At 44.5% G+C, this 14724-nt stretch overlaps 1 protein-coding gene across 1 annotated transcript in view; it reads right to left on the bottom strand.

Moving 5' to 3' along the window:
* The window catches only part of LOC103769387 (tetraspanin-7-like), a gene marked incomplete at its 5' end in the record, with an annotated part of 20620 nt that extends 13729 nt beyond the window's left edge, over nt 1–6891 (bottom strand). Inside the window, 4 exon segments of the mRNA XM_008936578.1 lie at nt 2–70; nt 1771–1866; nt 3310–3384; nt 6703–6891. Coding sequence (XP_008934826.1) covers nt 2–70; nt 1771–1866; nt 3310–3384; nt 6703–6891 — 429 coding nt within the window.
* Nucleotides 6892–14724: the final 7833 nt, after the last annotated feature.

Raw genomic sequence — 14724 nt, 5'->3', positions numbered from 1 at the left:
GAATGCCGTGTTTGAAGAAGTAAGGGCTGGTGCTCCAGTTGGTGTAGCTCTGAATGCCACAGCAGCTCAGCTACAGGGAATAAGAGGCAGACTTAAAACAAATGAACAAACCAGAATTAAAACTAGTACAGATTCATCAAGGCCCAATTAAAATGCTCATAATCAAAATAAATACAGGTTGTCTCCAGTTTTGAGAAGTAGATACCACCCCCCACCCTACTTATCACAAGAATATCAGAAAATGTCATTTACAGAAGATGGAAGCAGATGACCTGCTAAAGTCATTTTATGAGCAGAGCTATTATTTGTAACATTTGGCAAAGGTCCAGCCAGAAAACCCATCCTTTTTAGCTGAAGGTATGTTGTTTGGGTTTGTTTTTTTTTTTTTTCCAATAGTTTCCTTCCTTTGTTTGCTTATTTATTTGATTAAAGATGATCCTGGTAATTCAAGCCAGAGACTCATGATGTGATAAAAAAAAAATGGCCTTAAAACCCTCAAAGTATTACATAGAATTGTATGTAACACATGCATGGTCAAACGAGTACCAATTTCTAAGATGAAACAAACCTTTCTAACTCACCAAAGTAATAGCTAGAAAAATTCCCTAGGCTGTGAATAGAAGAAGACCATATGTTAATAGTGTGTGTCTATGAAAATCAGCTGAAAAACTGTAAGTTGGGAAGGATGGTAGTACTAGATGCTAAGCTAGAAGACAGTCATTCAAACACACAGATTATGTGCTGAATCTTCTGCATGAAAAGAGCTTGTAAATGCAGTGGCTGTGAAAACAGACCTACAAATGAAATCAACATTTTGCTGCAAGGGAACACTGAACAATTACTCAAAACTATTTAGTTTACCCAACTGAGAGGTCCAGCAGAACAGCTGTAACTTCTAAAGAAGATCTAGAAGTCATCAATACAATGACATTAAAATTTCAGCTGTTCAAAAAGTTACAATCATATGAAAGGCAAATTGGCTCACAAAGCATACTGTGAGCTGAAGGGAGAGCTTCTTGCAGTTTCCATCAGGAATTTAAATGTGAATTTTACCACCCTGTGCGGTAGTTGGTAGACTCGGTCCCTTGTGGTTGACATCTCCAACTAGTTTGGCCATGCTGTTACATTTGCTCATGCCCTGTGCCTTGCTGGAAGGCAAGGCAACCTCCCATTGCTCTGCTGCTGCACCCCACAGTTCAGAAAGTCTCATCCACCACGCACCTAATCCATCCCTCCAGCACAGCCAGGGAACACACTTCCTTTGCCAGCCTCAGCAGCACATGTGTCCACCCCATCTTCCTCTGGAGAAAATATACTCTGTTTCTCCCCTTAACTCACTAGGTCTCCTTTCCCAGCATCTCATTGTACTTGTGAAGAGAACTGCTACAGTTTATCAACGGTGCAGAATGATAGATTATAAAATCCTGTCTCATGCAGCTCAAATTTAAGTTTCATAATCCTATTGACAGATTCCCTTAAGAACAAGGTGTGTACGGGAGAAAACTGGCCCCTAAACCTCATTCAAGATCTGGGACCAGCAACAAGCAAGTGGCCCTGTCTTCTTTAGATAGCTTGTTCAAGAAAATCTAGGAATCCTGAACAATCATATAGTCAAAATACTTTTTGTTCAGATCAGTTTTGATAGCCTCTAATTTTGCTTCCAATGCACAGCTTGCAGATTGAGCCATCCACACTTCATTTTCTGTGATTGTATCTGAACCTATGCTTTGTTTTTCTTTATTGATTTTTAATATGCAATCTTAGACTTACACTTTCCTGTACGTTATCCACTGCATGGCTCCGCTCATCATTCTTGTTGTAATTCTGGATTGCTTCAGTGTATGTCCTAAGGAAGGTATCCTTGATCTATGAAAGAGAGGAAAAAAACAGCACAGGTGAGCAATGAAAAGCACAACACCTGAAGCTGTTTTCACAGGCAGCAAATGCTTTTCCAGATCTAACATGGCACCCAAATTAGCTCTTCTCACTTGTTTTTAAGTGTGTTCTCAGAGCTGGTAGAGCTCCCTCTTAACTGTTCAGAAGTAACTTGTGCCATTTTTCAAGTGGGGTCTATCTGACATAGAAACAAAACTATCCCAGCAAACTGCTTTCTTTTAAACCCCAGAAAATTACTTAACTTACAAGAAAGAGAACCTTTGATGCTTTTTCCCCAAATACTTTGTTTCAGCACTAAGTCTGAAGGAGACTATGTGCTCCTCTCTGCTCACAGATGCCTGGTGAGAGCTAAACCTTGTGCAAACATCTTGGTGACAGAAGCCAGTGGCATCAAAAAAAGACATGAATCCCCCAACCAGGTGTCAGCCCTCATTCCAGACATTTGGGTAAGGAACAAGAGGTCTCTCAGCTGGAGAGGCTCAGGCACACCACCAGGAAAGGCAAGCTGACTAGGTGTTAAGGGGCTGGGTACAGATGATTTGGGCAGCCCACATGGCTGTGAGCTTCTCGAGGGACTGCATCTCCCTGGGAGCAGTAGCCTGCCACTATGGCTGCTGCAGGTTGGGCCAGATGAAATGGCAATCCTCAGCAGATGGACAGGTATTTCAGGATCCACCACTTGCAAGGGCAGACCCCAGAAAAGCCTATAGCATGGGACATTTCAGAAAAACTAGAAAATAAGTTAATACAAAGATACAAGACAAGCAAGGTCTCTGGTTGGGTTTGTCCTGGTTCAGCACTAATGGCATGTAGATCTAGACATAGACCTGATTACAGTGGGTAAAGCAGAAGTGCTACTACAAATCTAGACGATCACACTTTTTTTAAAGCTTCTTCATGTCCCAGTTTCCTACCTCACTCTATTTCTAATCTCTCCTTATTCTCAGGATAGAAACAAAATCCCATCCCACTCCCTCCGCACCAAAGAAAGAAGAAGATTTACAAAACATCAAGTCTGGTCTGATGCAGATGTACTCTCTGCCTTATATAAACAAGCACTTGCCTGGCTGAAGAAGCTGTGTTCAAGAAAAGTATTTAATCTGTTTTGCAGCCTTCAGCATATGTAAAAGAGTGAAATAAGATCTTACATGATGGACACACAAAAAACCGATAGCTCCAGAGTAAATTATCAGGCAGCCGAGGCCAAGAGCTTTGGCTAAATCCCTTCACTTGGAATCACATCAGCTTTTAAGAGCTGCACATGTTATTGTTGCACATCAGCTGCGCCCCTGGAGACGTGTATGGAGCTGCCGAGCTCAGCGACCTACACATTCTCCACGCTCCAGAGAACTTCTCAGCAGCTCCTGCCCAGGGAGGCACTGCCACATGCAAACTCAGCACATTTCCACCTACCTCATGGCGAAACACAAACCCTGAAATGCCAGCCACTAGCTCAGCAAGGAACACCAGGGACAAGAACATGGCATACTGAAAAGGAAGGAGGCAAGAGAAGTCAGGACATGGCAGGCTTTTGTCACAGCACAGATACTGGTGAGCTATCACATAAAATTTAACTTTCTGCTTTTGCCACCCTTCAAAGATGTTAAGAAACCAAAGGCCTTTTGGAGGCGATACACAGATTATTGCCTGGATATATGATATGTGTTTATACAACTCACAAATGATATGTACTAATTACTGGCTTTTTAAAACATTTCAGTTTCCATATTTTTCAGCGTTCTCATAAATTAAAACACATTCACATGCTACAGGTCGATATAAGTCACTCACGTCTTGATCTTGCGCTAAGGAATAAAACCAGACCCTTCATGTTTGCATGGCACTCTGCTAAAGTAAATAGGCCTCTCCGGGTGTTTTGGGTCACATTTATCTATCTCACTGCTAGGCTGGGATTTGCTATCCAGTTCCTGAAGCTTCTCCAATGAATGAACCAAAACACTGACCTCCCTGGAAATATTACCATGTCATACTAGACAGGTGTGTCAAATACTTTGCAGAGCCAGGGTCCATGTTTGGCTTTAGCAGCAGCATTTATATCTGGAGATAAATAAACTTTGAAAACAGTGCTTTCAGTGTAGACACTTGCAAACTGTTTGTATTGGGTTTGTGTGGCAAGGTTTCGGTATCAGGAGGACTATAGCGGTGGCTTCTGTAAGAAGCTTCTAGAAGCTCCCCCTGTGTCTGACAAAGCCAATGCTGGCTGGCTCCAAGATGGACCTGCTGCTGGCCAAGGCCAAGGCCAAGGCCAAGGTTAAGCCCATCCGCAATGGTGGTAGCTCTTCTGTGACAACATATTGAAGAGGAGAAAAAAAACTGCTGCACAATAGCAGCTGTGAGAGAGTGAGAACACATGAGAGAAACAGCTCTGCAGACAAGGCCAGTGAAGAAGGAGGGGGAGGAGGTGCTGCAGGAGCTGGAGCAGAGATTCCCCTGCAGCCCACGGTGAAGTCCATGGTGAGGCAGACTGTACCCCTGCAGCCCATGGAGGTTAATGATGGAGCAGATATCCACATGCACCCCGTGGAGGACCCCATGTCGGAGTAGGAGGATGCACCTGAAGGAGGCTGTGACCCTGTGGGAAGCCAGTGCTGGAAATGGCTCCTGACATGATCTGTGGACCCACGGAGAGAAGAGCCCATGCTGGAGCTGGTTTGCTGGCAGGACTTGTGACCCTGTAGGGGACCCATGCTAGAGCAGTCTGTTCCTGAAGGACTATACCCTGTGGAAAGGACCCACACTGGAGCAGTCCATGAAGAACTGCAAGCCATGGGAAGGACTCACATCAGAGAAGTTTATGGAGGACTGTCTCCTGTGGGGAGGGATCCCACACTGGAGCAGGGGAGGAGTGTGAGAAGTCTTCCCTGTGAAGAGGAAGGCATGGCAGGGACAGTGTGTAATGAACTGACTGTAACCTCCATTTCCCATCCCCCTGTGCTGCTGGAGGGGAGGAAGTAGAGAATTTGGGAGAAAAGTTAGGCCTAGGAAGAAGACAGGGGTGAAGGGAAGGTGTTTTAAGATTTGGGTTTTATTTTTCATTATCCTTCTCTGATTTGATAATAAATTAATTTTCCACAAGTCAAATCTGTTTTGTCCTGTCCTTACCTCAACCCACAAGCTTTTTGTTATATTTTCTCTCCCCTGTCCACTTGAAGAAGGGGAGTGATTGTGTGGCTTTGGTGAGCACCTGGTGTCCACTCAGGGTCAACCCACCACAGTATTAAAAATACATCTAAGCAGAAATAAAAAAGGCAAAGAAAAAAATGGGATCCCAGCAAAGTGGGATGGTAAAATCTGAAGCTGGAGCTTAATTTTCTGGAGAGAAAATTACCTTTTTTCAGCATGTGTTAAGTAACAGTTAATTTAAAAAGGAAATAATTTAAATTAAATTCAGTCCTATCAGGATTTCGTGGAAAGAGGGAATTTTATTTTTAATGGGAGGTTGTTGGGGAAGGGAGGACAACAGTGAAGGCAGAACTAGAAAAATAATTCTTTCCAATTAATGCAGCTGTCAAATCATTGCCTGTATTCTGTTCAGGAGAGAAAAAAAGTTTTGAAATATTTCATATGTATACAATGAAAATAAAACCATGTGCTTGGAACAGCACATGCCACTGTGAGTGGCATACCCTTAAAAAAATTACATGACTTACAAAGCAACTAGCAGAACCTGATTTCCTATGGATTTGTATCATCACTCACCTTTATCCCTCTCCCATCTGGAGTGCAGTAACCCCAACAAGCCTTTACAGGCACCCTGACAGCACATCACCAGCACGAGATGGCAGTGGTGCACCTACAACAGCCTCAGGGAGATGCCAACTGGCCACCAGTATATACCTGCTGATGGATCTGCAGCTGCTACCTCACCTGCACTGGGCCACCAATTGAGGAAATTAACTCAAAGATGTCCTCCTTTTAAATTTGGTTCAAACTGGAGAAGAATCATCCTGTCTCCTTAGAAAACCAGCCCCAAAATATTAGTAGCAGGAGATGCATTGTACTGTGAAGCCCTTTTCTGCCATCTCAGTGCTTCACAAGTCCTATTTCCACTCTTCAAATCATTACATATGTAGGATTTTTTCTCCCGAATATTCCTAGAAACACAGTTTATCATACAGGTTTGCCTAACTTACAGTTACTTGGCGTTTTAAGGTGGGCCAAAAACTCAGAAAGACTTGCAGAGAGAGAAGTGAAACTGGCCTGAAAGACAGCTGCTGTACCTCTGCTTGGTGTACCTCGGGTCCATGCCGCTTTTGAGATGAGGACAAACATACCATACAGAGCTTTTTTTTTTTTTTCCTGGGGTTGACTTGTTTTAGAAGAAAAAGAAAGGCTGGGGTGCTTTTAGCAGGTACCAACTATTATTTCCACAGGTTCCACATCCGAGTAGTAAAATGACCCCTTTAAAATACACTTCAAATTAATTTCACATTTGTGATGCTCCGGACATTTGAAAGTTTGTAAATATATCTGTTTCATAGAAAACCAGAACGAATTACTAACAGAGTAATGAGCAGCATTCCACCCTGATCCCAACCACACATGGGCCTGTAGACCACGCTGTAGCAAAATTCATTCATACTCAATCAACAACTGGTTTTGGCAAAGACTTTTTTCCCCCTTCTTTGTCCAAAAGACACAAGTGTTGAACATTAAGATCAATAAAATCTAGCTTATGTGCCTAAAAAAACCACATTAACATCTGGTGAAGCTTAGCAGGGGTTGGTGATGAATATGTCAACAAGACTTCTTTCCCTCTTGCCTAAGGCAGGCTGGCATGCTTACCAGTTTGAGCATCCATGGGCTGCCACGACAAGTGGCAAAGCAGCCGAAAAGCCCGAAGACAATGATTGTGGTTCCCGTTCCAATGAGCACGTAGGGGGCATTGGTGGAGTTCTCAGCAATGAGAGAGATGTATGTGCCAAGGGTGAGCTTGCCCCAGACACCGACTGCGAGAAGGATAACACCTGTGATCTGCAAAGCAAGAGGAGAAAGCCATCAGGACCTACCTGGGAAGACATCCAAACTCAGTACACAGTGATCCTGAAGAGATTCATTGCCAATGTCATTTTGGCAGAAAGAAGCCACAAGACTTTTATGAACTCCAGAGGGATGGACAGAGAAAATTAATTTCCAGCATCTGGAGATGTTAAGACTGCCACTGGAGGACAAACGTCTAGGCCTAATCACTGCAAGGCTGACGATCGCCATGAGAGGATGAAGCATACCATCTGCAGGAACAGGCTCTCTGCTCCTACAGCACACTGTGAGAGGTGGCCAACTCCATCACTCTTATCAAAAGCCATCAATAACTGCTGCTACCTCACACCTCCTGAGTTTTGCCACAAAAACTTCCTGAACCATAAAAATCTGCCACTTGATGTCCCATCCTTCTTAGTGCCAAAGTTTCAGAAACACAAGCATCCCTTGCAGAGCGTTACGCTGGCAAGCGAGCCTTCCCCGGGCCATACAGCAAGGGACTCCCCTGACTGTGCAGAAGCTTTCCCCCCTTACACAGGGTGAGAGGACACCAGTGAGCCCTGGGACCACCCAGCTTCTTGCCCAAGACGTGCAAGCGGAGGCTGCCACGCCACAGGGCAGCTGAGACACAAGCTCCCAGCACCAGCAGGACGTGGGGGAAGCCCACAGTGTGCCATATGCCAACATTGAGCAGTGGTCACAACAGGGATGGTGCCTGGACCATCTGCTGATTGTCACCTGATGCTGACATGCCTACCTCAAGACTGTACACACATAAATCTTTCCCATGGCGTGACTGAAGGTGGGACACAAAGGGTCACTCCTAAGGTGAGCTCTGCAAACGCTTCCTGAATTCCCTCCAAGTTTCTTACTAGCTCCTCCAGGCCACTGCCGAGGGTCAGAAGCAGAAGAAATGTCCTGAAAGTACTCTTTTGTTTGCTTTCCAGGTTTTCTCTTGTGAACATTTTAATACTGCTGTGAAATTTTGAAATTCAACACTATTACATCAGGGTTGCCCTGCAGTTGTTTGTGGAAGGGATCGTTGTTCACAGGTGTTGCACCTAAAAATCCCAGCTGAGCCACACTTTAAGATCTTTCAGTTACTTTTCCTATAGGGAAAACCTTCATGAAGGAAAAAAGAAAAACAGCTTTTTGGCCTTTTTACCTAGGCTGGCTCGAAAAGGACTATGCAGGGTGTGCCCCCGGCACTGCCTTTCCCCTGTGCCTTTCCACCACCCCGCTGCTGGGCTCTGGCAGGCAAAGGAGCCTGTCCTCTGCTCGACCCGTGCCTGCGGCAGTGGCAGCAAGTTCCTCTCTCTGGAGAGGGAACTGCATTCAGCAGAGCTGCCAAATAATCAGAGCCACCTAAGGAAAGTATCAGGAGGAGGTCAAATACAAAATAGATGCTCCGAAGAAAGCCACACGGGGATGGATGAAGGGAAAAAGAAGAAACTGAAAAAAGAGAGAATAAAGAAAGAAACAGGAAAGGGAGCCTGGCAGACAAAAGCAAATGAACATGTCCTCAGAGAGAGCAGATCCTTTCTCTGCTAGAGAGAAAATAATCACACCTGGCAATTTTGGCACTTCCCAACTTGTCCTCTTTCTTCCCCCACACCTCCCAGGTCTGTAAGGAAGCCATGCCCCCACCTGGCTCCAACTCAGAGCACACCAGAGTGCAGCACTGCCGGGGAAACCCATCACGCCCCTCTGCCTCCCTCGCCTCCCCTGCTGCCCCGGACCAGCGGCAGCGGCCATCGGCGCTGCGGCCACACCTGCGGGAGACAGAAATCCAGAGACTGCTGCTCTCCTGCCCACGCTGGCAACAGGAATAAATCCAGCTCCTGTCCATCTTCCACTACAATGGCATTAAAAGTGCTGATCCTTTACTTTTGTACCCCACCAACTAACAGCTGAACATCACAGAAAATCACCAAGCGGTTTATATATCCACAGGCATCAAATTCCTCTGTGGAGTTGGATCCCATCCACATATAACACTATCTTCACCTCTCTCCCTCTTCTCCCTAACAAAAAGTTTTTAGAGGGTGCAGATTAATCAGCAAAGTCCAAAAGTGAGCTGTGAGAAACTCAGAAATCCACATAACTTTTGGGTTCTCACCTCCAGTTTGACAAAGGGCTGGTTTCTGTGTCTAAGCTGCTGAAAATTTTACCCAGCTCCCCAGGGAGACATAAAAGCAGCCTTCACTGCCAAAATGAACAAGCAGCTTCACATTTGAAAGGTAACTCAAGCTTTGTAACAAAAAGCATTTTTAGCTGGCTGTTTGAAACAATTACTAACCCTTTACTACGTGTTTTAAAAGTTTAGTTTTCCGCTGTCTCCAGGGGTCCTATTCAATTTATAGTACATACAGACCTTGGAAAAAAGGAGCAAAGCCTCTCGGTGCTTTGCTCCCCTTCTGCTTCCTAACAGAGCTCTAATTTACATGGATTTAAGGAAATCCCTCTGTTCGTGGGGAGGTCTAAACACCCACCAAGGTTGGCACTGTGCAGAGGCGGTGAGACACTTCCACAAAGGCACGCTGTAGATGCACCTTGGGTTGCAGTAGCACCAGCTGGAATTTCACTTGTGAAGAGGAAAAAACAGAAGACTTCCCCAGCAACCTTTTCATGACTTTTATTTAACAAAGCACAAGCAGTGCTATGACTAACACCCGCCTCTACCCAAAGGCAAATCTTGTTTCCTTAATTTCTAGACACATTATTTATTCCTATCTCCCTGCTCCATCACACAATCTGGGCAACAATCAATGTTCTCGCCTCTTGTTTGGTTTAGGTTTTGGGTTTGTTTTCTCTAAAAGCAGGAGGGCAAGGGCAGATGGAAAACCAGGAAAGCACTGGCCTGAAAACAAGGGAGTACGAATACACACCACTCCTGCCACTCACCATCACTACATGCACCTACTTTAGCTCTTGCCCCAACAAGCTGTGGAAATGATCTCTGTATGACTGCACCTGATTAATGATGCAATTGCTTCATTTGACCTGAAATGACCACATCAGCTTAATTCTGTGTCCAGTGTGACCTGTAAGGTCAGGCCTAATAGGTGATGTGGGTCCATTTGCATCCAAAAGGTCTACAAGGAAACTGAGACCACCTCTTGCAATGCAGTCTCTCCCCAGTATTCCCCACTCCCTTTCCCGTGTAATGTTTCCACTCAGACCACGACTCAGTGGCCAAACAGAAAATGATTAGGAAATTATCAAGATTAACAGTGGCAGATAGAGAAATGGATATGATGAACAACAGATCTTCTCCTGGAGAAGTACAAATATTTCAGATATCCTGGCAGTCAGAGGAGAGTGACTGCAGGCCTTTTGACTTTTAGAGCTCTCTTGAGCCAAGATTCACCATCCAGAGCAGCTTTATTTATAAATAAATAACAGCTGTCACACATGGAACAAGAGAGCAGCAGTCCCACTCCACCAGTGGACTTCTACAGCAAAACCTGGCCTTTGCATGGTACCTCCAAGAATTAAGATTTGTCATGACAATAGATGTATGACAACTACAGCCTGTTCTAAAAGGGAGGCACGACCACAGCCCAGCTCCTCAGCAGAGACAGAAGAAAGAAACTGGCAGCTGCAGAGTCTATGATGCCCACTTCTCACACTCTTTTGATGGACGTTCCAGGATGAATAGCATTCTCCTTCCAGCCTCTCATATGGCTGCTGTCAGGAGATCCCTCTGCCTCAGAGTCCAGTCAGCAAGGAAACGTCCCAACCCCGAATCAGTCTCGTGCCCTGCCTGAAGCACTCCCCATCCATGACACCCCCCAGAGCACCTCCTGCCAGCAGCTACCACCAAACCAGTTCTTATTTTGCCTTGGTGACTGTCCCACTACTGCCGTTGCTGTAACGCTGCTCCATCACAAGGGTAACCCTCCTAAGTCACAGGCTGAGACCCCCGGGGCTGCTCCTGTCCCCTGCCAGCACAGCACAGCACAGCACAGCACAGCCACCACCAGATCAGGCAGCCCAGCTGTCTTCTCCTGGTCGCCCCTGCAAAGGAGAGGTCTCCATCAGAACCAGCAGAGAAAAGCTTTGTAAGTCACTGATACCTGCTCCATGCTCATGGGTTGAGACATGCCGAAATGAGGGAAGCTGAGAAAATTAAGACACTTTTTGATACACTGTTACTGTACCAACCTTCCAAGATCAGCAACCCTGAATCATTATTTCCAGAAAATGAAAAAAACCAACCCACCCTACAACTTCTGGTTCTTTTCTGTGCTCGTTCTCCAGCCTTCAATATTATTAAAAAGCTATTTCATCCTGAATTTCATCAAAGGTAATTCATGTCTTCATTACAAAAATTCACTACGGTGGAAGCCTCTAGACTTACGTTGTCTCCGACAGGAAACCTGATATGTAGCATTCAATAAAACATTATTAGGCCTGCCCTTTATTCAGGTCAAGTATTTTAAAGGTTAAAAAACCCGAATGCAGGAAATATCCAAGTAAGGCAAGGGCTGTATAGACTACAGGCAGCTGGAAACTGCATTGTTTAGCATTGCTAGCAGGTCTCACATTTCATTGTGTCTGACTGAACTCGGGCTTGGCAAACACACCCCAGAAACCCTTGACCGATGAGATGGCAGGAAATGAAGCAGGTAGGCCACCTGGTCATTATTTGAAGAAAAACCCCAAGAAAACAAAGATTTCCCATGGAGTGTTTTAATCTAGATGAATTGGCATGTTTTGGCTTAAAAAAAAAAAAAAAAATCTGGGAAAAACAACCCAACCAGCTCTACCTATTGCTCTGGCCACATGCATCATGCCCACACCTCTTCAGCCTCCCAGGCACTATTATGGCCCCTGCTCCTTCCCAGCTAACATCTCTGCATCTCTCACGTTTACTCTGTGTATCGCATGTTTACTCTCGCATCTGAATGAACTGGGGATTGTCAGCAGGACAAGAGGACTCCGTATGTGTCTCTCCTTGCTTGCCCTGCCTCCCCTCAAGCACGGTATCACAGACACATCCCACCAGTCACTGATTTCAGTCAACAACAGGTTTTCGAGCTCTTTTGCCTTCCATCAGTGTTAGTACAGAAGTTTCTAACATTATCTGCAGTACTGCTCCCAGTTCTGGAGTTGGATGGATGTGTTGAAAAGGTTAACTTGCTATAGGCAGGTAGAGATAAAACTGAACCAAATGTTAGGTCTAACTTTACTTGTCCAATAAACCAACTTGCTCTTAAGAGGCACACAGGCAAAGACAGGGCCAACACCATTAGTACGGGGTACACGCTCCAGCTTTACAAGAGGCAGGCAGAGCAATATTTGGATAACACTGGGCACGGGTGAAATCAGAACTCATGATAAACACACACAGTTTATCAATAAAGGCCAACAGAAAAATATTTAAGAATTACTTCTATTAATAGCGCTGGGACAAAGATTAAACTATCAACCCCCTTCTTCTGGGTAAGAGCAATGAAATATGTAAATACGAGAAGAGGATTCAGGGAACAACTTCTGAAAGTGTGCCATCTTTAATTCTGTCAGGATTAGGCAGCAAAACACTGTGTACTCCTTTAAACTGAATGCACACTATATCGTAACTGAGCCTGTTGGCTTCATACCCCTAATCTCACAGAGCATTGGTAACATGGTATAGAGGGAGCTGCTGCCTTAAACTGAGATAGCAGAGCTACTACATCTTGCTTCCACAGGGAGTCAAGAGGCCCAAATGCAGAGGAACTAACCTATACACAGGGCTTCTATATGGAACATTTAAAGTTTATCATTTACAGAGGTGAAGATAAATGTGCAGCAGTAATTGCTAGTTTGTCTACATAATTCATGTCCTCCTATTCATTACAGATGCTAGCTATTTTGATCCTAACCTCTGACAAAATAAAACTTGGAACCCAGTCCTGACTGATACGGAGTACGCAGCAACCACTACTGCTTCCAAAAGCAGCAAGAAGAGCTCAGCATTTCCCTGGAATGGTTCTTTATCCACAGAACTCAGATGCAGGAGAGTAGCTTCCTTAATAAGGATCTAATTGTAGGCATTATTTTTATATTTAGTTTAATATCTGCAGCCTTGCTAAATGAATGTAAAATATGTGCAACTTACAGAGTCCAAAGCAGCAGCAAAGAGTCAGGTGCAAGGGAAATACCTATGTTGCTGGTATTTTCAGCTCCTCGATTCCAGTACTTCCTTTCCCAAACATCAGTCTCCCTGCACTTTGGTAGAGGTGTGCTGTCTCTGCACAGTTCTACTGCAATGTTCTCCTCAAACCAGCTACAGAAAGTCTGTACATAAAATGGATGAAGCTGGGTAAGGCAGACAAGAACTAAGGCAATCCATCTTGGCTGAAGCTGAAAGGTCTAGGAATAGGTTTAGCAGGCTGTGAGGAGATGAGAAAGGACCAAGGCACACAGATAATTAGATCTATCAGACATTTCTCTAAAGGGGGGAAACTTCTTCATGAAGAAAACAGTTGACCTTGACAGCATCCAGAACAAATCCTGCATTAAAACCATATCCAGAGAGGCTTAAAAATAACTGGCCTACCTCTGAAAATTTTATAACTTTCCCAAAATAGGCAAGGGATCACATTCAAAATGTTCTTTCTTTACATCCTGCCTAGCAATGGGAGTGGCTGGCTTTGAATCTTCTCCTGCCTCAGCCTCTAGGCTCTCATCAGGCAGGCAGGTACCTAAAAACCCCATAAATCTCCCCCTGAGCTTCAATTTCAGCTCTTTACAGGCAGGAGGAAAGGAATAAGAAAAGATGTGATACAACATGGAGAGGCATGCAAGCCATCAACACAGCTGAATTCTCTACTCTCGTATCTGGTGATCTTGACTACACCTACAAAACCTACTTGGGTTACCTTTTGTACAGGATTGACCTCTGCTGGAGCTAATAAGAAAAGAAGATATCACGAGCTCTATCTTTGGAAGAATGCACACCTTTCGTGTCCTCACCTCCTTTTTGGGAAAACAAAACCAAACAGTTTATTGACAGAAAAAAAGTCAAACGCAAACCCACCACCATGGTGTAGTCACCAATGGTGCTGTCTAATAGTTCAACTAAAATTGAAGATGCGTTGAATTTTTTTTAAAAACACGATAGGCAGAACAAATGTTCCCAGTACAAGTTCCTGATCTGTTTTTAAAATCTGCTATAATTATACTGTACTCAGTGAAGACTCTACAGAAGAAAATCCTTCAATTAATAACCATTTCTGGGCCATTTGCAAACTGAGAGACAGTCTGTAGAGGTCGCTGTGTTAGGAGAAAACACCTTCAATAACCATTCTGGTACATAACTGTTCTAGTGCCTTCCAGTCCCTGCCTAAACCGTTTCTTAATACATTTACCAGGACCTGACATGACAATTTTTTTGTCTCCCTGCTCTTCTAACTCAGGCCTGTCCTTCCTCTTCCTCTCCTCTCCTGTCAGGTTCCCATCTAAATAATCCCCTCCCAAGAAATCCTGCCAAAAAGATTTAAAGACAAAATAACATAAGATTAATTTGTTGGATGACATTCCTGTCTGTGATCCACTATCTGTCTCACCTGGGTAGGCTGTAACTCTTTGTTCTCAAGGGTGTCTCTTCCTCTTGCATGTGCAGGACGTCCAGCACATCGGGTCTTGCTTCATTCCTTCCCCCCAGCAATCTATTTGAGTCATGTTCCTGCTGCTCGGCATCCATCTAGCACTAGCTGCTGTCACAAAATTGGTTATCCACCACAGCTCTTGTTGTTTCCATCCACAATTGCGATTCCTATGTATTAAAACTACTGGCCCATTCCCTCCTTGCAGAAACCATCATCAGGGACATCAGCA

The sequence above is a fragment of the Merops nubicus genome, unplaced genomic scaffold, assembly GCF_000691845.1.
Source record: "Merops nubicus isolate BGI_N331 unplaced genomic scaffold, ASM69184v1 scaffold13733, whole genome shotgun sequence".
Taxonomy (NCBI): domain Eukaryota; kingdom Metazoa; phylum Chordata; class Aves; order Coraciiformes; family Meropidae; genus Merops; species Merops nubicus.
The sequence above is the reverse complement of the archived record's forward strand: the minus strand, read 5'-3'. Positions and strand labels throughout refer to the sequence as shown.